Raw genomic sequence first — 22,229 nt, forward strand, 5'->3', positions numbered from 1 at the left:
AAGAATCTTGTCTCGCAATTCCACTGCCGCGAGCTCGTTGCCGTCTGGTCCGATGAAATGTTCGGGGTAGTTGAGAAACACCGAATGCACGCCCTGAACGCGTCCCATGCGCTTTATGAGGTTGAAGACTTCCGGAACGTCCGGTTCGGCATCCGTGAATAAGTCTGCGCGAGATTTCATGCTATTCAATCTACTGGCAAATCGAAGTGCCTCGATCGCCGCCTCACTGGACGACGAAGACGACGAGATAGGGGACGTTCGGCACGGATCTGAAACGCCAAGAAATTCATCCACGTCGCTCCGAAATGGAAGGCTTGGCATCGCACCCAACTTCGTCACCGCCAAAGCCCCCGCGGCGCTGGCGAACTTCATGGCGTCGCGCTCGTTTTTATTTTCAGCCATCGCCACCGCGAACGCGGCGCGAAACGCATCACCAGCCGCGGTGGCGTCCACTTCTTTGGCGCCGGCCGGAAGTTCCATCGATTCGACTCTCGTGACGTCTTCGCCTCTCACGAGCAACGATCCTCGACTCCCCAGCGTGCACAGAACGGCGACGCGCGACGTTCCTGCGACGATTCTCGCCGCCTTAACGACCGCTTCGTCCCCAGAAGAAACCTCCTCCACGCGCATTCCCGCCATTCCCGCGAGTTCGCTCTCGTTCGGCGCGACGTAATCCACGAGCGCCAACAACGCCTCATCCGCCGCGTGAAACGAGCCTCCCGCGTCCAGCACGATCGTTCGCACACCGATTTCCCTCGCAACCGTCGCCGCTATCACGTTCACGCGTTCCGGCACCTCCCGCTGCAGCATCACCGTCTTCGCGCCTCGCAGCGCCTCGCGAAACTCGCTCGCCAGCGCCTCGTCGTCCGCGTTCCATCCGAGCGCGTTCGCCCCCCCCACGACCACCGCGCTCGGCGATCCATCGTCCGTCAGCATCACGAACCCCATTCCCGTCTCGATTCCGCTCCCTCGCGCCATCGTGACGCTCCCGGACACATCCGTCTCTCGCCGCAGCGCGCGTCGCAGCGTCGTCCCCGCCTCGTCCTCCCCGAATCGTCCCACGAACGCCGCCTTCCCGCCGCGCTCGCACGTCAATCGCGACGCCGCGACCGCTTGATTCGCTCCCTTCCCTCCGCACGCGCGCTCGACGCGCGCCGCCGTCGCCGCGCGCGTTTCTCCGCGGCGCGGGACCGATGTTCCGACGCGCGCGATGACGTCGGCGTTCACGCTCCCCACGACGGCGATCGACGCGCGGTCGGCGCGCGCGAGCGCGACGCGCGCGAGCGCGGTCAGCGCGGCGCCGAGCGCGAGGCGCCGCGCGCGACGCGCGCGACGCATCGCGACGACGAATGCGGCGAGCGGATTGGAATGGAATCGAATCGACGCCGCAGAGCGCGGCGTGCGGCGGCTTCGACGACGCTCGAGCGGCGACGACGACGAACGCGACGCGACGCGCGGTCGGGCGAGCGACGGGGCGACGGCGAGGACGAGGCGCGCGATGAAGGCGTCGCGAATCGCGGATTTGGAGGCGCGAATGCGCGGGCGCGCTTCGCGCGAGACGGCGTCGAGCGCGGCGACGACGACGGCGCGGGACGCGGACGCGGATCCGACGACGTCGTATTACGCGCCGTCGATCGGGGAGGACGAGGAGACGTTCGCGGGCGCGCGGGCGACGGCGCGCGAGGAGGCGGCGGCGCGGAGGGCGTACGCGGAGGCGTACGCGCGGCGAATGCTGGCGACGCGTCGACGAGGGACGAGCGCGGACGCGGAGGACGATTTGCGAGCGAAGCTGAGCGCGGATAAAGCGCTGGTGCTCGTGAATGATTGGGAGAGGGTGGTGGACGCGGGGGAGGCGCGAGCGCGGGAGCGGGAGAAGCGCTTCGCCGAGGCGCGCAGAGCGATGATGAGCAAAACGCGATTAAAGAGGGAAGGATTGTACGGATTGAGGCCGGAACAGTGTACGTGGAGCGCGTTTTCGAAATTGCGCGGGCTGTGGGAAAAGTACGCGCGGGCGCTGGTGAAGGACGCGAAGCGCGGCGAGGCTGAGGCGCGACTGACGCGCGGGCTCGACTTACACGGTTGCGTGCTCAAAGTCGTGCGTCACGCGCGCGCGCCCGATCTCGTCGGTCGCGAAGGTGTCGTTGCTTTTATCTCGTCGCGATGTCTCTGGCTCGTCGCGCGCAAGCGCGAGAAACCGATCAAAGTGCTCATCGACGGCGGCACGTTTGAGTTTGTTTTGGACGAGCGCGTCGTGCGTCTTTCGAGCGAGGACGTGTTGGCGTCCGCGCCGCGTCCGTCGTAGCGGACAAAGTTTCATGTAAGACCCATTAGTGTTAGGCGATTCGCATCCCTGGATCACGAAATCCCCAAAGTCGTCCGCGCCGCGTGGCGCGCGCGGCGCCATAACTCGGCGCCATGGCGTCGGCGGCGGATCGCATCGCCGCACTTCGCGCGAAAGTCGTGAGCGAGCGAGAAAAAGCGCGCGAGACCTCGCAAATCGCGTCCTCGTCCGCGCGGTCGTCCACAGAAGCGGAAACGGTCGCGGATGCTTCCATAGATTTTGAACGAAAACTCGCCGAGTTTCGCGCCGACGCCGACGCGAAGCTGCGCGAGGCCGTCGCGCGAGCGGTCGAAAAAGAACAAGCGAAGACAGCGGCGATCGTGGAAGCGATGAACGAGGGAAGCGGGGCGACGGAAGGCGCGGATGGAGACGATGCGCGGGCACTGCGGCAAAGGGTGGCGGCGTTGACGGAGCGCGCGAGCGAGGCGGAACGAATGCGGGGGATGGATCTAGCGAGGAATGCGTCGAGGGAGGACGAACACAAGAAAGAGATCGCGACGTTGAGGAGTGAGCGCGACAAGATGGCGACGGAATTGAAGAAATTGAGGGCACATTTGTTGGCGCTGGAGGACGAAGAGGACGAGGTGGCGGAGGAACAGGAACGAGAAATAGACGAGGCGAGAGAGGAGGAAAGGCGAGAATACGAACGGCGTTTAAGCGACTTGAAGAAGAACATGAGTGGAAACGATGCCGAGGTCACGAGGTTGCGGGAGGTGATAAAGGCTCGAGACGAAGAGGTGGAAAATTTACAAAAGGCGCTCGGGGCATATTACGCTGAAATCGAGAGCGCGGACGCGCAGCGCATTGAGTCGGCGAATCTACGACAAAAGCTAGCCGCACTCACCTCGCAGGCGACTGCTGATAGAGCAGCATGCATGGAAGCCAAAGAAAAGGCGAAGGAAGCGGAGGAAAGGTTGACTAAGTTTGAGGCTCACTTGAAAATCGCCAAGGAGGAATGCATCAAGGCCACGAGCGACGCGAGTAAGCTCAGGAAAGCGCTCCATCACGCCCTTCAAAAGAGCAGCGATATGATGGTAGAGAGTGAGAAATTGTTGGATAAGCGCATAGTGAGCGATTTATTCATCGCTTATCTCGAACGCGAACGAGCGGAGGACGTGCTCGATTTGCTCGCAAAAATGCTCGGCTTCACCGACAAACAAAAGGCACGGATGGAAGCTCTAAAGAGACGACAGAAAAAGCGAGGTGTGCTCGGAACGATCGCGCGCGCGCCCGTGAGCATTGCAGCTGGTGCGATAGGCGTCGCACTCGAAGTTACGGGCGCTACGGGCGAGAACAAACCAGTACCAGTCGCAGACTTGTGGATTTCGTTTCTCGAGCAAAACGCAGCCAACGACGAAGAAGTAGAGAACAAAATTCCGTCGTCAAGCGAGCTCATCTCAGCCGCGCGCGAATTGTAGAATAGCAATGTTAGGAATAGCAAAGATAGTAAATTACAAGCGCAGCGCTAGAGACGCGATTGCGCAACTTGCCACTGCTTCATCGCCTGTCTAACACCTAAATCGAGCATAATCTCCTCGCTCCCGCCCGGGATCGCATAAGCGCGAACATCGCGGTAGAGCCGCTCGATCTTTTCACCTTGACCTCCCCGGACGTAAGAGGCCCCACCAAACACCTGAGCCGCTTCTCTGGCGCAAAATTCAAACACTTTGGTGCTCTGCACTTTGGCCAACGCGGTGATACCCGCAAGCGCTTTCGAAGATTCTTCCTTCGTCATGGTATTCATTTGATAGGTGATGGTCTCTAGCAAGTAATGCGTCGCCTCGACTTGTCGAATCATCTCAGCGAGTTTGTGTCGAATCACTGGGTGCTCGATGAGTTTCTTACCAAACGTTCTTCGACGGTGCGCGTACTTGAACGATTCCTCATAGCACACGCGTGCAAACCTATTCGCCTGAATCACAAACCCCCAACGTTCGTGATTGAAGTTGTGCATGATATACTTGAAGCCTTCGTTTTCTTTGCCGATCAAATTCTCGACTGGCACTTTCACGTCTTCAAAGGTGATGAACGTGGTGCCGCTCGCCCAAACGCCCATGCAGTCCATGCGGCGACAATCCACGCCAGGCATCGAACGCTCGATGACTAGGAGCGAAATCCCACCCATGCCCGGCCCACCCGTGCGCACCGCGACGGTGAAATAATCTGCCCAAATCCCATTCGTGATCCATTTCTTCTCCCCCGTCACTCGATAAAACTTCCCGCTCGGATCCAACTTTGCCTCGCACCGAATGTTCGCCACGTCGCTGCCGGCGTACGGCTCCGTGATCGCCAGACATATGATCCCTTCCCCTCGCAAGCACGGAGCTCCTACCCTTCGTCGCAAATCTTCGCTCCCAAAGTTCAAAACTGGTGGCAAACCGATGTGTATGCCCTCCAGTAGTCCCCAAAGTACGCCGCCGCTCCCGCACCGCGCGAATTCGTCAAAGACGATCAACTCATGAAAGTAATCAAAATGCTCCGGTTCCTCGCACTCGGGGACCAAATCCTTCGGCCACGGTTTTCCAACCACCGCGGGTAATATCCCAGCCGCGTACGTCGCTCTGTACACTTCTGGAGGTATGGTTTTCGTCTCGTCCCACTCGTGCACGTACGGCGCGATGTCCCGCTCCACGAACGCTCGCACCTTGTCTCGAAACTTCGCGTGCGACATCGTGTAATACGGCGAATTAAACGTCGTGTACCACGACGGCTGTGATGACCATCGATTCGTACCGTCGTCAGTCCTCCGCGTCGCGTCGTCCGCGCGTCGCGTCGCGTCGATTCATTCGTTCCGTCGGGTTAGTAACCGTCCTCGGAATTCCATCGATTCGCGGCAGTCTCGTCGCGCGCGTCCGCGTCGTCCGCGCGCCCGATCGCGTCGCGTCGCGTCGCATCGCACGCACGTCGCCGAAAGGCACGCCCTCGCCGAACGGCTCGCGCGTCGTCATGATTGAACGATTCGATCGATTGTGCCGTCGGCTTGAAGTGACGCGACGCGACGACACACGCCGACGCCGACGCGGACGCGGACGCGAGGCGCGAGCACCGATGGCGAGGCGCGCGCAGTGGCGGTCGTTCGCGCACGCGAAGTGCGACGTCGACGACGCCCTCGCGACGACGTTCGCGCTCGCGAAATCGGTCGAGGTGGCGGTGCCGCGAGGACGGCGCGACGACGAGGACGCGATCGCGCGCGCGCTCGACGACGACGCGAATGCGATCGTCGGGACACATTTCGAGGCGGAGATGTCGATCGCGGACGCGCTGGACCCGCACTTCGTGCACGAACACGTGCGACGGTGGACGGCGGCGAAGACGAAGACGCGCGACGCGGGCGCGACGTTTGGGCTGACGACGATCGACGCCGAGGTAGATTCGGACGATTGTTTTTGCGTGACGCCGAAGGGACGATTCGTTGCGTCGCTCATGGCGGACGCAAAGGAAAGTTTGGGGATGCAAACGACGGAGGACGCGCGCGGGAAGGCGCTCGCGAGCGTGAATTTGACGCGAGAAGAGTTCAAGGTGGGGAATTGGTTTCACGATCGAATCGGGGCGTGTGCGCGGGCGTTTGAGCAGCGAACGGGAAAGTCAAAGGTATTGTGCGCGTACATGGTGAGTGGTGCGCACGAGGAGGTCAAGTTTCCACGCACAGTGACGGCGGCGAGGCGCGCAGAGAGCGTCAAGACTTCGTCGCAAGTTCGCGTCAATTTGGTGAGTCAAAGTGCCGTGTTACTCGCGTCTGCGAGTCCACCGATGAGAGGCGAGGAAAAGGACATCGATGTTGATGATTTAGATCGGATTTTAGAATTTTGTGGGCGCATAAGTCTAGGAGACGCCTACATGGAGGGCGCCGAGGACGACCGAGGCGACATCGTCGAGACGCGTCGCTGGCGAGGTTTGATGTTGTATCCAGATACTCGACGCGTGATTGATATCGCGCGAAGGATCGTGAACGATGGGCTCGCACCGTGGGCCGTCGTCACTGTTTGGGCTTTCGCACACATGCCGAGCGAACTCACAGGTGAGCCGAGAAAGAAAATTGAGCGCGACTCATGCGCGCCAAAGATGGGCGCCGTGTTCACCATCGTCTTGTACCCCGACGACAAGTATTTGAAATTCGTAGCGTAGCGTAGGAAATAGTGTATAGCTTGTGTACTCGTACATATTATTAAAAAGTAGAATCTCGCCAATGTGAAATTGTCCAGTGGAAGGTGGTGTGTGGTGTGTGGTACAATTAATCTGTTATCTTGAGACGTATTGAGAAAATTGTGTCCTTTACTTGGAGCCTTCGCCTTCGGCGCCGGAAGAACTTCGGGAGCCTTCTTTCGAACCTTCGTTCGAACCTTCGTTCGAGCCGTGACCGTACTCGTCCACTCCCTTGCCTTCGACTTCGCCGACCTTGTTCGCCTCGCTCGCGTTGGTTTCGTTCGACTTTGGTTTGTTGTCCGATCCGTTTGAGACGTTTTCAGTCGTCGTCGTCGTCGTCGTCGTTTCATCGTTGTTTCGAGTGAACTGTCCGCGAACGCGAGGACGGGATTCCGAGAGCTTTTGTCGCGAAGGGTAAAGAACTTTCTTTTCGAAGTTCCTTTCCTTGCGCTTCTTCAAAAAGCGTCGAATCGCCGCGGCGCGATGCTCGGCGGCTTGGCTCGAGCTCGTCTGCTGGGTGTGATCGGCCGCAGTTTGTAAAACGTTGAAAAACGGATTCGCCATATACGATTGATCCATCACTGAAGCGTCGACCGAAGACGCCGCCACCGCGGCGGCGGCGGCGGCGGCGGCGGAGAATTGGTTCATATCGGCGTACGGCGGCATCGGCGGCGGCACGGGCATTTCCATCTTCGGCATAATCGGTCCGTAAAATTTGGCGAAATCTGACGGTGGCATCATGGAAGACGCTTCATAAAACGAGTGATGCTGCTGCGTCAAGTCAACGCTCATCATTTGCACCGCGGTATCCTTGTTTTCGTTCTTAAGGTAGTTTTGAAACCCCTTGAACGCCGAACGCGAGTTTGATCGTCGAACGACGACGTGCTCAGACGCGTGCTCTGGTAAAGAGAGTTCGAGCATAGTCGTTGCCCCACCGTGCGCCTTGATGAGTTGCACGCTCAAGCCGCGGAACTTTTCGCCGTCGTTTGGATCACGCTGGCCCGACCCCGAGCCTTCGTGGGAGCCGCTACCGCTTCCCGTGCCTTGACCCGAGCCGCCCGAGCCGCAGTCTCCCGACCCACCCTCGCGACTGGCCCATCGATCGATCGCTTCGGCTTCGGCGCGTCTCGTGAGCGGTTTTTCGTTGTATTGATTATCGCTCCCCGAATCGTTTTGCCCACCGCCCGAGCCCCCCGCGACTTTTTCCCTGCTCGTGAGCTTGGTGAGCGACGACTTTGCGCTCCCGCCGACGTTGTCGTTTGGATCCATGCAGTTCCCCGAACCCGAACCCTCACCTTCAACGCTACCACTTTCGTGGCTTTTTAACGCCCGCGTGTGCGCCAAGCTCTCCTTCAACTCGATGCGGTTCACCGGTTTCGTCAAGAAACCGGCGGCGCCCGAATTTTCAAATCGCGTCTTGCACGCCTTGCGCTCGTCCACGGTGGACATGATGACGATCGGCACCCCGCGCAGGGTTTCGTTCGCCTTACACGCCTCCACCAGTTCGACTTCCCCGTCGAGTTCGGGCATCAACACGTCGAGCAAAATCATATCCACCGACGTGTCCTCCCTCGCGCTCTTCGGCGCCCCCCGCAAGACGTCCAAGACTTCGTTCCCATTCGTCGCCGCCACCACCTCCACCCCGAGCTCGCGCAGCATCGATTCCACCATCTTTCGCGTGTGCGCGTCGTCCGTCGCCAGCAGCACTCTCAAGTGCGCGCCCGCGTCGTTCAACCTCGGTCGCGCGCTCTTCCCATTCGTCTTCGCGCGCGCGCGTCCCGCGCGTCCCCCCCCCCCGCCCGCGTTTCTCGCGCTCGCGTCCTCGACCGCGTCCGCGAGCGCGTCCGCGAGTCGCGTCGCGCCCATCGCGTCGTCGTCCCGCATCGTCGCTCGCGCCCGTCGCCGCGCCTCCGTCGCGTCGTCGAGCGCGGTCCGGACGACGCGACGGACGCTGGTTTTCGCGCCGCGCCGCGCCGCGCCGCGCCGCGCGTCGATCGCGCCGCCGCGTCGATCGTCGCGCGCGTCGTGTGCCTGAGAATGCGGGGCGCGCGCGACGCGCGATCGACGAGTCGCGACCCGGCGCGGGGGGGCTCGAGCGAATCTTTTCGACGACGCTTTTTCGCCGCGAAAAAGCGAAACGCGGGATATTCGCAGACGTGTGATAAATGTACGTATTACACGCGTGTTGAAGGGTATGCAAAAGGGATCTCCCGCAATGATGCGTCCCGTTGAAAATATCTTCGAGCCGACGGCGGCGCGGTGGGCGGTCGGTCGCTCGGCGACGCCGGGCCGGGACGGGAAGGCGGACTCACGCGCTCGAGGCGAGGGCGGCGGCGACGTCGGAGCCGAGGGCGGAGGCGAGATAATCGCCGATCGACGCGAACGGACGCGCGACGGCGAGGTCGAGGGCGAATAAGGCGAACCAAAACGCGCTGGGACGCGTCAAAAAGGCGCGGACGTAGTCGGCGTCCGACGAGACGACGTCGCGCGCGCGAAGTGAGGCGCCGAACGTGGACCAGTTCAGGAGCCAAATCAAACCAAACGTGCCGTGAGCCCATATCGTGGGGAGACCGGGTCTCGCGGCTTCGAGCGCGGCGACGGAGGCGACGTCGAGGACGCGCTGCGCCGGGAAAATTTGAGCTCCGAAACCGAGCGTGCCGAGCCACACCGCGAGCGCGGCGCGCTTGTCGTCCTTCGTGAACAGGACGATGTATGCCGACGTCATCGTTTGCCACACGAATGGCAACCACGCCAACCAAAGGGTGTCCAATCCGGGGACTCTGAGCGCGGGATCGACGACGCCCGCGAAGCGAACGCACTCCCACGTCAACACGAACTGAAACGCGATCGATCGCGCGCTGAGCTCGGTTTTCCGCCAACCGCGGCTCTTTGAAAGTGGTAGTCCACTCAACGCGCACACCGTCGCCAGCGTGAGCGCGACGCCGGTCAACGCGGGGTCCAGCCCCGGAGTCGCGCCGCCACCGCTCGTCAGCGCCGTCGCGTCGTCCAGCGCCCACTGGCCCATCATTCCCGCCCCTAGCGCGGTATATAACGTTCCCGACACCGCGTGCGTGTGATACTTGTCCGCCTTGGTCCACATCCTGCGAAACGCGCGCTCGGGAGTCATTTCGTCGTCCTTTGAGCTCGTCGACGCCTTCGCGCTCGTCGACGCCCGCGCGCGCGCGCTCGTCGACGCGCGCGCGCGTGGAGACGCGCATGACGACACTGTGTGCTTCGGCCACGCGTGGACGCGAGACATCGTCCGCGATGACGGTGCGCGCGCGCGTGTGCGGGGCGGCGCTATTCACACGTCGAGTATACAGAGCTACTTATTACGACACCCACACATCGGAGGCGCTACTAGGCGTGACTGCGCTGTGATCACGACGTGTCCATCTTCACCGCCGCGTTGACTTTGATTTTATCGATGAAGTGAATTGTTTCGGCTTTGGAGACCAACAAGTTGCATGACGTGCGACCGCGCCAGCACGCGATGGCGAGGTCCGCCTTGCTGACGTTGATGGCGGCCAGATCTTCATCGCGAGGAACGAGAATGCAGCATCCCAAAGTGAGATCGAGCAAGGCTTTTTTGGTTTCGGCGCAAGAGATGACGGCGCGTTGCGGCGCCTCTGCGCTGTACTCAAACGCCAACGTGCGACGTTCAAGGATGGCTTTAAAGTCGTCAAAAGTCGGGCGAATGATGCGCTTTCTCACGAACGGGAACATCATCGGTATTCCGTCTTGCGTGAGACGGAAATCACACATCGCACCAGAAGTTTCTTCTTGTTCTTTGACTTCATCCTTGATTTCCTGGCGCTCGAACGCCTTGAGCCCGCACGACGTCACGCGAAGACTTTCGTTGACGTCGCACGCTAAGTACTGGCGCAAGGAGTCGGTGATGGTGTACACACGCTTCGGTCGTGAAGTGTCCGCAGTGCGTGTGACACAATTTTTGTGTAACGCAATGTCATCGCTTTCGATACCGTAGACACTGTAGATGCTATTGATCACCTTCGGATCGTTCACCGGAAGCACAGGATCGATGCCGAGCCATCGACTGCCCCCGTTCGGACCCGTCGCGCCTCTGTGTGGGAGCAAATACTCGCCTTTGTCGTCGACTTCCGGAGGTATAGACGCAGTCTGACCCTTGCGGGCCAACGTGATCACCTCATGTGACATCTCGATCTCGTTCTTCGCGTTCACGTTGAGCGAAAGGCGAACACGCTCCTTCACAGTTTGCTTCTTTGCGTTCACGTCTTCTTTGATCTCCATGGGCTTAACTTTCTGGAATACGGCGACAAAGAATCCACCAGTGTCTTGATGATGAGGCAAAAGTCGCAGACATCGCTCCAACGGCAGTTTCTTCGTCTCTTCGTCGGAGAACATCGTCTCGCAGAGCTTGAACATTTGCTCCTCGCCTCGAAAGCTTGGGTGATAGCCAAACTTATCCCACACTTGCCAATCGCGCAATCCAGGGCTACGCTTCAAGTCTGGCAATTCGTCACTCACATCGAGAAGCTCCAAAGCACCATCGCATTCCTTCAACAACGCCGCCACGACAGCTTCGTTTTCAATCGGATTCAGCGAGCACGTGCTGTACACGAGACGACCGCCCACCTTGAGGAGCTGAGCACCGCGAGCAGCGATTCTAAGCTGTAAGGTATGCAAACCGTTACCATTACCAGGAGTCCATCTGTTCCAGATATCCGGTGCCTTGCGCATCGTCGCGTCGCCCGAGCACGGTACGTCGCACAGGATGGCGTCAAAGTCGAAGAGTTCACCCTTTGGGCCTTTGATGATGGGATAGTTTTGCGCTTCATGATTGGTCACGAGTAACGTCGGTGAGTTCGCTCGCTTCGTTTGATGCGTCAGTAAGTTGCAACGCTTCAAATCGACGTCATTGGCGACGACGATTCCGGTGGGAAGCTTGGTGTTGCCGTCAAAATCACCGTGCATGCGTTCCAAAATCTGAAACGTCTTGCTTCCCGGCGACGCGCACATGTCCAAAATTCGATGATGCGGTTGCGCATCCAAGAAAAACGGAGGAATCATCGATACTGCCTCTTGCCTAGAGATCGACCCGAGCTCGTTAGCGTTCTTGATGAAGTCGAAAATTCCTTGCAGCGCCGGCAACCGTCGCAACTGCGCTCGCGTATAACTACACTGCCACGCCAATCGCTCGGGATACCACGCCAACGGCTTCGGCGGCGGTAATTCATTTTGTTCCTCATCTTTCAATTCCTCTTTGAGCAATTCCGCGAACAGTGTCCCCTCCAATTGGTCTCGCATATCCGTCGCGAACTTTCCACTTCCATTGATTCTAAACGTCATCGGCAACGGCGACCGCATGCAGTCCAAAAACGTCTCCCACTCGCTCTCCGGGACGATATTCTGGGCTTTGTAGTACGTCTCAAACGCTTTGTTCGTCTTCTGGATGTCGTGATAGCCGTCGTGCGCGTTCCCTCGTTCACCTCGCGCATCCATGCCGCCGCCGCCGTCGCGTTTTTGTCGCTTGAAGTCGCGCGCGAAGGCGCCGCTTTGAGGACCGTTCCCGCGACCACCGCCTCCTCGACGCTTGTTAAATCGACCCCGACCCATTTCGAGGGAAGTTCCGTCGCGCGCGCGCGAGTGCGGCGGCGACTCGATCGCGATTGCTTTGGCGGCCGTGAGGTCAAAAAGTCTCTGACAATCATCGCGAATACAATTTATTACAATTTGGCCGCAACCGCGCTAAGATAATATGAATACAATGAACAGAGACAATGCAGTGCCGAGGAATATACCGGCGACGAGGGCAAAGCTGAGGACGACGCCCTCGGCTTGACGTTTTGAGAGCGGCGCGCGGCTGGCGCCGTGCATCATGGCGACGCTCGCGAGCCAACCATTCGTCACCGCGAGGGCGGATATGAAGAGGAAGGGGAAGAAGTCGGACGCAAACACGGTGGGCACGCGCCAGTTCGGCGTGGTGACGTTGCAGGCGGCGAGAAACGGGATGAAGGCGAATCGAAGCGTCGCCGCGCGCCGCAACGACGCGCCTCTCGGCGGCGTCTTGGGATACATTCCAGCCAGATGTCGGCCGAGAAAATCGCCCAAGTTGAAGAGTAAGAATAATACCGGCGACCAAAACGCTCCCATTGCGCCGTGCGAGCTCTCGATTGAGCTCGTGATTGCCGGAAACGCGCAGAGGCTGGCGATAAACGTCAACGCGACGGCGAGTCTATAATCGCGACTCTCGTCGCCGAAATCCTCCACGCCTGTGGAAGCTCTCAACGGCGCGCCCTCGACGTCGCTGTCGTACTCATCGACGTCATCATCCCGTAGGAGCGCGTTCATCTCCGACCGGCGCCCATCTCGATGCCGCTCGACCCCAGTGAGCTCTTCGAATGCGGGCGTCTTGTCCAATCGCGCCGCCGTCGCCGCGCAACCCAGCACCACCGCCGCGGCGACGTAAAAATACGCCTGTGCGCCTTTCGCGGACGACGAGGACGAAACTGATCCCCCACCATACGCAGTCGTCGCCAGCGCCACCAAAGAAACCACCACCCCACTCACCGCCTGCCCGCTCATCGCGCCCTGCGCGAACTCGGGCGGCAACCGACTCGCGAGCGCGAACCCCCCGGACTGCGCCACCGCCGTCGCCAATCCGACCACCACGATCACCCCTAGCGTCTGCGCGAATACGACGTCCATTTTCACCCGTTCCACGCCCGCGACGACCCCACACGTCCATATCCCCACCGCCGCGATTCCCAGCGCGCTCGCCGTCGCTCGCGAACCCGTCGCCGCGCCGCGCGCGTCCCCATATTTCACCAACCCCGCGCATCCGATCAGATTGCTCAGCGCGTACGCGTTCGCGAACGTCCCTTCGAAATTCGCCGCGAAGAACGACCCATCGTTCGCGCCATCGTTCGCGAACCGTCGCGCGAAGTACGCGCGCTCGGTGATGAAGACGTTCCACGGGAACAGCGTCCCCACGCCCACGGCGACGAAGCGCGCGTACAGCGCGCGCGCCGGCGTCATCGAGGCGCGCGTCGCTCGAGACGCGTTCGCGTCGTCGCCCGCGCGTCGGCGTCGCGCGTCGGCGTCGGCGTCGACATCGTTCGCGTCGTCGTCGTCGTTCGCGTCATCGACCGTCGGGACCGACGCGTCGGCGGCGGCGGCGGCGATCGCGTCGCGCGCGCCGCGCTCGGAGTCCCCGCTCGCGCGCGTCGCCGGCGTCGCGCGCATCGCGCCCGCGGCGAGGCGCGCTCTGCGGCGTCGCGCCATTCGTCGACGCATCATCGATCGAGACGATGACGTTCGCGACGACGACGCGCGCGACGACGACGACGGCGCGATGCGCGACGACGCGACGCGCGACGACGCGACGCGCGCGCGGCGTGTTCGCGGCCGCGCGGTCGAGCGCGACGCGCGCGCGCGCGACGACGAAGACGATGACGACGACGCGAAGGCTGGAATCGCCGCGCGTCGGGAAGACCACGCGCACGCGCGCGACGCCCGCGGACGATGAAGGCGACGTGCCGTTCGGGTACACGCGCGCGGACGTGATGCTGATCGGGACCGGGGTCACGGGCGCGGGATTCGCGGCGTACTACGGGTTGCAATCGTTCGCGGGGATGGATTCGACGAAGGCGGGCAACGCGGTGCAGTTGACGTTCGTGCTCGGATTGACGCTCGCGTGGGTGGGGTCGTACGTCATGCGAGTGTTCAATAAGGACATGACTTACGCGAAGCAGTTGAAGGATGTGCGTGCGAAGCGAACGAGGCGAGAGCGCGAGACGAAACGCGAAGGAGAAAGAAAACGCGAACCGAAGACTGACGCTCAGACGTTTCGTTTCGACGATGGTTAAACAGTACGAAAACGCGGTGATGCAAAAGCGTTTGGAAGAAATGCCGGCGAGCGAGCTGGAGAAGATGATGGACGAATTGGACGAGAAGTGAGTAGTGTTCTATTGCAGTGTAAGTGCGGCGCTTTTATCAGTTTATCCTCTCGCCCTGGCGCGACGCGCCTCCTCTTCCCCGGCTAAACGATCGCTCACGCTCACCATCCCACGACGGTCGAGGAACGGATACTCGCCCACCCAGACGTTAAGGAACGGAAAATACGCCTCGCGAACGGCTTGAAACGTGTAAAAGTACGGGTCGTCTGATGTCACGATGAGCTCGACGTCGTCGCCTACGTTGATATCCGCGTACTCCGCTTTTAAAGGAACTTTCAGCGGTACTCGCGCCCCGGATCTATCTCCGACGACTAGGTTAAACATCCAATCTACGCTCGACGTCCCGCGCGTCTCCACGGGCTCGACTGAGATGACTCTGGCGCGCCACAGGCCCGCGTATTTAGCGCTTCGCACCTTTGAGTTACGTCGCGCCGCTAACGCCACGGGTGCCCACAAAAAAAACGTGCTCGCGGGCACGGCGAGCGCCGGCGCCGCATTCGCGGTCAACACCGTCGTCAACAGCGACAACCCCACGCGTTGAAACGCGGTATCGTTATCCCCCCAAAAGTACCCGTATTGCTCCCCCGTCGCCGCGATGGGCAGCACGCGTTCGTAATCCCGCTGCGTCAGCACCAGCACGTTCGGTCGCGCTCCACCTCGATCCCGTCGCTCGTTTCGTCGCTCTCGCGGTTCCCTTCGCGCCGCTCGCCGTTGTCGCGTCGACGCCGACGCCGTCGCCCCTCGCGCGCGTCGCGCCTCGTCCTCGTCCAGCCACCGCGCGTCCTCGGCCGCGCGTCCCGACGCGCTCGCGCTCGCGTCGTCGTCGTCGTCGTCGTCCATCATAGCGTCGTCCGCGTCCGCACCGCGTCGAGCGACGCGAAGCGCGCGTCCGCGGCGCGTCGTCGAGCCGCCGCCGGAATTGAATGCCCGCGCGATTCCCTCGCGACTCCTTCGCCGCGCGCGCGCCGCGCCGTTCGTCGCCGCGCGCGTCGTCGCGCGCGATGTCCACCGCGTCGTCGGCGCGCGCGCGCGCGCGTCGACCGACGCGGACATCGCGCGACGCCGCAGACGCCGGCGCGCGGCGCTGTGTCGCGCGACCGACGGTGATGCGCGCGCGAATCGTCGCGCGCGCGCTCGCGCGGTCGTCCGCGGCGCGGCGCGGGATGTCCGCGACGTCGTCGACGCGCGCGGACGCGCTGCGCGAGCGCAGGACGTTCACGGCGGACGATTGCGCGGCGTTCGCGCGGTTGACGGGCGATGAGAATCCGATTCACTTCGACGACGGCGCGGTGGGTGACGGCGAGAATCGATTGCGAGGACGCGCGGTGCACGGAATGCTGGCGGCGAGCGCGTTCGGGGCGCTGCTGGCGCGCGCGAGGCCGGGGACGGTGTACGCGAGCCAAGAGTTGAAATTCAGGGAACCGGTGCGCGTGGACGAGGAGCTGGAGATTGAGTTGAAATTGGTGAAACGATCGGGAACGAGGGCGCGGTACGAGACGGTGGTGCGGAAAGTGAAGTGTGGGACGGTGTGCGTCGATGGGCACGCGCTGGCGCTGTTGCCGGAGGAGTAGGCTGTCGTAGAGGGGTGTAATTTTATCTAGGCGCGCGAGCGATGTTGCAACAATATATTCATTCATCCGAGAACGATTCACCGCCGCTGCTGCGGCGACCGAGGTTCGAGAACATGAAGTCGAGTTCGCTCACTTTGTCTCGACCAGTTCGCGAGAGCGGCGACCCGCGCGGTACGGCTCTTGCGGCGCTCGCTTGCGTGGCTTGGGCGAGACGGGCTTTTTGCGTCTCCCACCGTGCGCTCGCGGATTCCGGATCGGGATAGGTCGATAGCAGACCTCCTCGAGCGTCGTGCTCGACGTCGTTCCACTCGTTACTATTCGAAGCAATTGGCGGAAGCCTTTGCTCGCGAGGCGCAGTCTCAGAGACGAAAGATTCGTGCGAGCTTCCGATTTCGGCGCCGTCCATGACTTCGGCGCGTTCCCTGTCTACGATTGACTTTCCAGTTTCCGTGCTCTCATTCACGTCTTTGTCGCTATCGAATTTAAACCCCTCCACGTTGAGTACGCGTGCGATGCGGTCGAACCAGCCGAGGGCGATGGCGACGCAGTACAAGCCCAAAAACGTGGGCACGATGATGTTCAGCTCACCCGCGAGCTCTGGGACGTTGTTGGCCATCTTCCGTGAGAAGGTTGTCATCTTGCCACTCGCGCGAATAATGGGCAAAAGCATGAGAAAGTTGAAACTCAGCGGCGCTGAGTAACGGCATACCAGACTCGCGTTCACCAAGAGCGAAAACGCATCCGTGTGTCGAGGCACGAGCGTGTAAAACGAAAACATGCCCAGCTTGTGGAGGGAATGAAACGTGCAAAGGCACATGTAAGCGAGCGGAAACGCCACGACGACGTGCATGGAGGTCAAACCCGATGTCGAATCTTCAGCGTTTTCCAGCATCACGCTCAAAAGAGATATCTGATCCGCCTCTTCCCACAGTTTCCCGATCCAAATACTGCTCTCTGCGATGATGATGGATACCGAAAAAAAGGCCAAACCAGTGGCGATGACTCTCAAGAGGACGGGCACGATGACGATCGACCACGTGTACTGCACATCATCCATACACTTTCCGAGCGAGCCGCTACGAGATACCGAGTTTGGCGGGCGATGCAATCGTCGAGTTGACGATGCCCGCGATTGCTCGGCGGCTTCCGCTTCAAACGCATCCTTCACCGCTATCACGTACTGCGCCTTAGTGCGATCGTACTGCCTCAGCGAACGGCGAACCGCGCGACGCAGCGCAACTAAATCGTTCAACTCATCGTAATCGTAATCCAGCACGTCTTCCTCTGTCGCGTCCAACGCTTCATCTAAGCTTCCTCGGTGCATTTCTGAGAACTCTGGCGTCTCGTTTTCGATGACGCTCATCGCCCAACGCAAACTATGTCGCCGTGGCATCACTCGACTCGTCGTCGTTACCGCCACAACTTGCCGTGCCAAGCGCGCGTGAGCGTTACCGAGCGCCCGCGACACTCCGGCGACGCGCTTGTACGACCGCGTGAGACGATTATTAAACGCCGCTCGCCGCCAAATCGCCCGCGGCACGTCCACCAAACCAAACCCCATGAGTAAAACCCCGGTCGAAATACCCCACACGTTCGCCACCACGATCCCATACGCGCGCATCGCGTCCAAAGACAGCGACTCGGTCGCCAACAGCGCCGCCGCGCCCACGAACATCGCCGTCGCCGCGATTCCCAAAAACATCGCGTTCTCCCGCGCCGCTCTCTTCAATCGTCCCACGGACGAAAAATCCGCCGCGTCCACGTAACACTGGTGCAGCGGCAGCACGATCCACGTCAGCGCGTACGTACTCCAGTACGCGACGTCCCACGTCGCGTCCAACCCGCGCGGCGCCTCTCCCGCGCGCAGCGTCGCCGTCACATCCGTCGGCACGATCCCCACCATGATCAGCGCCAGCGTCCACGCGACGAAACAGTGCGCGCGCACGGCCGCGCCGACCCGACGATCGGCGAATCGCGCCACGGCGAGCGCCGCGACGCACGCCGCGACGACGAACACGGGCGTCGACCACGACGCGAAGAATCCATCGTCCGCACCGCTCCCGGACGATGTTTCCGCCGCCGAGCGCGTCCAGCGCGCGCGCGTCGCGCGCGGGTCCGCGGCGACGTCGCGCGTCGTCCACTCCATCGCTCGAGCGCGCGACGTGCGCTCGCGGACGCGCGCGCGCGTGTGCGGACGGCGTCGCGACGGCGCCGGGACGGCTCGGGACACCTCGACGCGCCCGCTCGACGACGACGCGCGCGAGCGACGACGCGCGATGGCGAGCTCGACGACGACGTCCGCGACGACGCTGCGACGCGCGACGCGCGACGCGACGACGACGCGACGCGCGACGCCGCGACGCGCCGCCGCGGTGCGAACGCCCTCGGGACGAAGACGCGTCGAGACGCGCGCTGGTGAGGACGAGTGGGGCGCGAAGCCGTGGGACGACGCGCGCGATGGGGCGGACCCGCTGTCGAACGAGGTGCTGCTGTCGATCGTGCGCTCGGAGCTCGCGGATGAGGAGGTGAACCGGCTGGTGTGGAACGCGCTGGGCTATCGCTCGCGCGTGGAGCTGGACGCGGAGACGCTCACGGCGAACGAGGTGTGGACGCCGGATGAGGTGTTTCCGAATTGGGCGAAAAGTTATCCCGAACCACCGGACGTGATCGGGGTGACGAGGAAGTACGATCCGAAGATTGACGCGCCGGTGAAGGTGGCGTGCGCGGCGTTGACGCGGTCGGTGCCGGAGGAACACAAGCAAGGGATTAAGACGACGCTCACGCCGTTGGGATGGAAAGGGTTTAAGATGGAAGGGTTGACGCCGAACATGACGCGTCGAGCGCAGGTGGCGAATTGGTTGTTGTTTTACAGGCGCGAGCTTCGAGGGGTGAGCATCGAAGAGTTGCGAGCGCGGCGCGACGCGCGCAAGGCAAAGGAAATCGCCGAGGGCAAGCAGGATCGCCCGACGGGGACGACGAAACAAGGGGTGGTTTAGATTTTTGATTTTATATTACGTATTAATACGTAAACTCACCGTATTCACTCTTCACCACGACTTCAGACTTGCCATCCTTGGCTTCGACTCTGCCGACGACGCGGGCGTCGATGTTAAAGCTCTGGCTAATATCGATAATCTTTTGCGCGTGTTCGGGGGAGCAGTAAAACTCGAGACGATGTCCGCAGTTGAACACTTTGTACATCTCGCTCCATTCGGTGTTGGAGCACTCCTGGATCAAGCGGAAGAGCGGGGGAATGGGGAACATGTTATCCTTGACGACGCGCAAGCCGTCGAGGAGAAAGTGTCCAACCTTGGACTGCGCGCCGCCGCTGCAGTGCACCATGCCGTGAATATCCCTCACGTCCATGGCATCGAGCACGGCTTTCACCACGGGGGCGTACGTTCGCGTCGGACTGAGCACCAACTTGCCAACCGTCACGCCGGTTTCCGGCTCGACGTCGGTGAGCTGATACTTGCCGCTGTACACCAACGATTCGGGTACGTTCGGATCGAACGTTTCCGGATATTTTTCCGCCAAATTCTTCGCAAACACGTCGTGTCGAGCAGACGTCAATCCGTTGCTTCCCATTCCGCCGTTGTACTCGCTCTCGTACGTCGCTTGACCGAACGACGCCAAACCGACGACGACGTCTCCGGCGCGAATGTTGTCGTTACTCACCACCGCGTCTCTTCGCATGCGCGCCGTGACCGTGGTGTCCACCACCACCGTGCGCACTAAATCACCCAAATCCGCGGTTTCACCTCCCGTGGACTTCACCCCGACCCCACACTCGCGCAAAGTCTCCAAAACCTCCTCCGTCCCGTTGATGAGCGCGCTCAGCACCTCCCCCGGAATCAAAGCCTTATTCCTCCCGATCGTGCTCGAGACGAATATGTTATCCACGCACCCGACGCACAACAAATCATCCGTGTTCATCACGATCGAATCCTGCGCGATTCCTCGCCACACTCCCAAATCTCCCGTCTCTCTCCAGTACGCGTACGCCAGGCTCGTCTTCGTCCCCGCGCCGTCCGCGTGCATGCACGTGCAGTACGCCTCGTCCCCAGCGATGTCCTCCACGATCTTACAGAACGCCTTCGGGAACAATCCCTTGTCCACCTTCTTTATCGCCGCGTGCACGTCCTCCTTGGACGCGCTCACGCCGCGCATCGCGTACCGCTCGTCCGCCGCCGCGCTCGCCCTCGCGTTCGCCCTCGCGTTCGTTCGCGTCGTCGCGCGCGCGCGCCATCGCGACGGCATCGCGCGCGCCGTCGTCGTCGTCGTCGCCGTCGCCATCGCGCGCGTCGGTGTCGCGCGCCGCGCGTCGGTCGGCGCCGGCGACGCGCGAGGTCGATTTCGAAATCGAATTCGAAATCACACCCGCGCGCGGTGCCAATACACGACCGACCGCGACGTCGGACTGTTTACCCACACGACATCGACGCCTCGGAGGCGCGCGCGATCCGGTCGCCCCGCACACGCGCGCGCGCGACGACGCGACGCGACGCGATCGCGGCATGACGAGGCCGATCACGACGAGTGCGTGAAGAACGACGCGAGCGACGCGACGCGACGCGACGCGAGACGACGCGACGCGCGAGACGACGCGACGAGGGCGATCGCGACGGTCGTCGGAAAGATGTCCGGAAACCATCCGCGAGACGCGGCGACGACCGGAGACGCGACGACGGCGACGGGAGAGCGTTGGGACGGGCGCGAAAGATGGGAGAGCGCGCGACGGTGCGAATGGAGGCGCGCGAGGACGAAGGACTGACGACGCGCGCGGTTTCGGGGACGACGCAGTATGTTGCATCGGCGCGGGATACGTGGGCGGGCCGACGATGGCGATGATCGCGAAGAAGTGCCCGCAGATCTCGGTCACGGTGGTGGACATCTCGCAGCCGAGGATCGACGCGTGGAACTCGAGCGAGCTGCCGATTTATGAGCCCGGGTTGGATGAGATCGTGTTCGAGTGCAGAGGGAAGAACTTGTTCTTTTCGACGGATGTCGAAGGGGCTATTCGAGACTGCGAGATGATTTTCGTCTCCGTGAACACGCCGACGAAGAAGACTGGTTTAGGAAAAGGTAAGGCGGCGGATTTGACGTACTGGGAGTTGGCGGCGCGCACCATCGCGGCGTGCTCCGAGAGTGATAAGATCATCGTTGAGAAGTCTACGGTGCCCGTGCGAACGGCGGAGGCCATTGAAAAGGTGCTCCAGCGCAACTGCCCGCACGACGGCGTGCGATTCGACATCTTGTCCAACCCAGAATTCTTGGCCGAAGGTACGGCCATTGTAGACTTGGATGCGCCCGATCGCGTGTTGATCGGGGGTAAGATTGAAAACGCCAAAGGTCAAGCGGCGGTGGACGCGCTCGTAGGCGTGTACTCCAACTGGGTACCGAAAGAGAACATTCTGACCGCTAACTTGTGGTCTGCCGAGCTCTCAAAGCTCGCTGCGAACGCATTCTTGGCGCAGCGCATTTCTTCCATCAACGCCATGAGCGCGCTTTGTGAAGCGACCGGCGCGGATGTCCAGCAAGTTTCGCACGCCATCGGCACCGACACGCGTATCGGCTCCAAATTTTTGAACGCCTCGGTCGGTTTCGGTGGCTCGTGCTTCCAAAAGGATATCTTAAACTTGGCATACATTTGTGAGTGCCACGGCTTGCCGGAAGTGGCGGAGTACTGGCACAGCGTTGTCGGCATGAACGACTACCAAAAGAGCCGCTTCGTCAAGCGCATGATTTCCGCCATGTTCAACACGATCAGCGGCAAGAAGATTTCAATGCTCGGTTACGCTTTTAAGAAAGATACGGGTGATACTCGTGAGTCTCCGGCTATCGACGTCGGTCACGGCCTCATCGAAGACGGTGCGAAGCTCAATATTTATGACCCGAAGGTTGCTGCGGCGCAAATCGCGTTGGACATGGGCGAGGAAGCGATGAAATCCATCACGTGCTGCAAGACTCACACTGAGTCTTTGACTGGTGCGCACGCCGTGTGCATTATGACGGAATGGGACGAGTTCAAGACGTACGACTGGGAAGCGATCTATGGCGTCATGCAAAAGCCGGCCTTTGTGTTCGACGGCCGCCTCATCTTGGACCACCAGAAGTTGAAGGACATTGGTTTCATTGTGTATGCGCTTGGGAAGCCTTTAGATCCTTTCCTTTGCTCCGCCGAAGGCGCACCGTAAGTATGTACGTCGTGTGTCAGTAGTACGTCGCTAGTGA

The 22,229-nt window shown here is 61.3% G+C and overlaps 16 protein-coding genes across 16 annotated transcripts; 7 read left to right on the plus strand and 9 right to left on the minus strand.

Moving 5' to 3' along the window:
- Window positions 1-270: 270 nt before the first annotated feature.
- On the minus strand, window positions 271-1,338 carry OSTLU_36777 (predicted protein; the record flags this gene model as incomplete). Its single annotated transcript, XM_001422893.1, has 1 exon — window positions 271-1,338. A coding segment is annotated over one exon (1,068 nt), but the record flags the coding sequence as incomplete, so codon positions are not given.
- A 391-nt stretch (window positions 1,339-1,729) lies between these two features.
- Window positions 1,730-2,302, plus strand: OSTLU_94165 (predicted protein; the record flags this gene model as incomplete). Its single annotated transcript, XM_001422807.1, has 1 exon — window positions 1,730-2,302. One exon carries the CDS (start codon window positions 1,730-1,732, stop codon window positions 2,300-2,302), a length of 573 nt encoding a protein of 190 aa, XP_001422844.1.
- Window positions 2,303-2,862: 560 nt separating this feature from the next.
- On the plus strand, window positions 2,863-3,759 carry OSTLU_36640 (predicted protein; the record flags this gene model as incomplete). Its single annotated transcript, XM_001422808.1, has 1 exon — window positions 2,863-3,759. One exon carries the CDS (start codon window positions 2,863-2,865, stop codon window positions 3,757-3,759), a length of 897 nt encoding a protein of 298 aa, XP_001422845.1.
- Window positions 3,760-3,806: 47 nt separating this feature from the next.
- OSTLU_36653 (predicted protein) lies at window positions 3,807-5,289 on the minus strand (the record flags this gene model as incomplete). The annotated part of the gene is made up of 2 exons (XM_001422894.1): window positions 3,807-5,051; window positions 5,245-5,289. The coding sequence occupies 2 exons, from the start codon at window positions 5,287-5,289 to the stop codon at window positions 3,807-3,809; spliced, it is 1,290 nt and encodes a 429-aa protein (XP_001422931.1).
- Window positions 5,290-5,389: 100 nt separating this feature from the next.
- On the plus strand, window positions 5,390-6,466 carry OSTLU_94166 (predicted protein; the record flags this gene model as incomplete). Its single annotated transcript, XM_001422809.1, has 1 exon — window positions 5,390-6,466. The coding sequence occupies one exon, from the start codon at window positions 5,390-5,392 to the stop codon at window positions 6,464-6,466; it is 1,077 nt and encodes a 358-aa protein (XP_001422846.1).
- A 17-nt stretch (window positions 6,467-6,483) lies between these two features.
- On the minus strand, window positions 6,484-8,501 carry OSTLU_29755 (predicted protein). The gene has a single exon (XM_001422895.1). It carries the CDS (start codon window positions 8,348-8,350, stop codon window positions 6,614-6,616), a length of 1,737 nt encoding a protein of 578 aa, XP_001422932.1. The 5' UTR covers window positions 8,351-8,501; the 3' UTR covers window positions 6,484-6,613.
- A 175-nt stretch (window positions 8,502-8,676) lies between these two features.
- Window positions 8,677-9,758, minus strand: OSTLU_29756 (predicted protein). The gene has a single exon (XM_001422896.1). It carries the CDS (start codon window positions 9,609-9,611, stop codon window positions 8,793-8,795), a length of 819 nt encoding a protein of 272 aa, XP_001422933.1. The 5' UTR covers window positions 9,612-9,758; the 3' UTR covers window positions 8,677-8,792.
- Window positions 9,759-9,865: 107 nt separating this feature from the next.
- Window positions 9,866-11,968, minus strand: OSTLU_36629 (predicted protein; the record flags this gene model as incomplete). Its single annotated transcript, XM_001422897.1, has 1 exon — window positions 9,866-11,968. The coding sequence occupies one exon, from the start codon at window positions 11,966-11,968 to the stop codon at window positions 9,866-9,868; it is 2,103 nt and encodes a 700-aa protein (XP_001422934.1).
- A 246-nt stretch (window positions 11,969-12,214) lies between these two features.
- OSTLU_29758 (ENT family transporter: nucleoside) lies at window positions 12,215-13,174 on the minus strand (the record flags this gene model as incomplete). The annotated part of the gene is made up of 1 exon (XM_001422898.1): window positions 12,215-13,174. One exon carries the CDS (start codon window positions 13,172-13,174, stop codon window positions 12,215-12,217), a length of 960 nt encoding a protein of 319 aa, XP_001422935.1.
- Window positions 13,175-13,917: 743 nt separating this feature from the next.
- Window positions 13,918-14,425, plus strand: OSTLU_29759 (predicted protein; the record flags this gene model as incomplete). The annotated part of the gene is made up of 2 exons (XM_001422810.1): window positions 13,918-14,229; window positions 14,339-14,425. 2 exons carry the CDS (start codon window positions 13,918-13,920, stop codon window positions 14,423-14,425), a joined length of 399 nt encoding a protein of 132 aa, XP_001422847.1.
- Window positions 14,426-14,466: 41 nt separating this feature from the next.
- On the minus strand, window positions 14,467-15,063 carry OSTLU_7373 (predicted protein; the record flags this gene model as incomplete). Its single annotated transcript, XM_001422899.2, has 1 exon — window positions 14,467-15,063. A coding segment is annotated over one exon (597 nt), but the record flags the coding sequence as incomplete, so codon positions are not given.
- Window positions 15,064-15,587: 524 nt separating this feature from the next.
- Window positions 15,588-15,995, plus strand: OSTLU_29762 (predicted protein; the record flags this gene model as incomplete). The annotated part of the gene is made up of 1 exon (XM_001422811.1): window positions 15,588-15,995. The coding sequence occupies one exon, from the start codon at window positions 15,588-15,590 to the stop codon at window positions 15,993-15,995; it is 408 nt and encodes a 135-aa protein (XP_001422848.1).
- A 58-nt stretch (window positions 15,996-16,053) lies between these two features.
- OSTLU_89876 (predicted protein) lies at window positions 16,054-18,141 on the minus strand (the record flags this gene model as incomplete). Its single annotated transcript, XM_001422900.1, has 1 exon — window positions 16,054-18,141. The coding sequence occupies one exon, from the start codon at window positions 18,139-18,141 to the stop codon at window positions 16,054-16,056; it is 2,088 nt and encodes a 695-aa protein (XP_001422937.1).
- A 325-nt stretch (window positions 18,142-18,466) lies between these two features.
- OSTLU_9311 (predicted protein) lies at window positions 18,467-18,871 on the plus strand (the record flags this gene model as incomplete). The annotated part of the gene is made up of 1 exon (XM_001422812.1): window positions 18,467-18,871. A coding segment is annotated over one exon (405 nt), but the record flags the coding sequence as incomplete, so codon positions are not given.
- A 142-nt stretch (window positions 18,872-19,013) lies between these two features.
- OSTLU_19257 (predicted protein) lies at window positions 19,014-20,165 on the minus strand (the record flags this gene model as incomplete). Its single annotated transcript, XM_001422901.1, has 1 exon — window positions 19,014-20,165. One exon carries the CDS (start codon window positions 20,163-20,165, stop codon window positions 19,014-19,016), a length of 1,152 nt encoding a protein of 383 aa, XP_001422938.1.
- Window positions 20,166-20,512: 347 nt separating this feature from the next.
- Window positions 20,513-22,192, plus strand: OSTLU_29766 (predicted protein; the record flags this gene model as incomplete). The annotated part of the gene is made up of 2 exons (XM_001422813.1): window positions 20,513-20,534; window positions 20,799-22,192. The coding sequence occupies 2 exons, from the start codon at window positions 20,513-20,515 to the stop codon at window positions 22,190-22,192; spliced, it is 1,416 nt and encodes a 471-aa protein (XP_001422850.1).
- Window positions 22,193-22,229: the final 37 nt, after the last annotated feature.

Source organism: Ostreococcus lucimarinus, chromosome 21, assembly GCF_000092065.1.
Source record: "Ostreococcus lucimarinus CCE9901 chromosome 21, complete sequence".
NCBI lineage: Eukaryota > Viridiplantae > Chlorophyta > Mamiellophyceae > Mamiellales > Bathycoccaceae > Ostreococcus > Ostreococcus sp. 'lucimarinus'.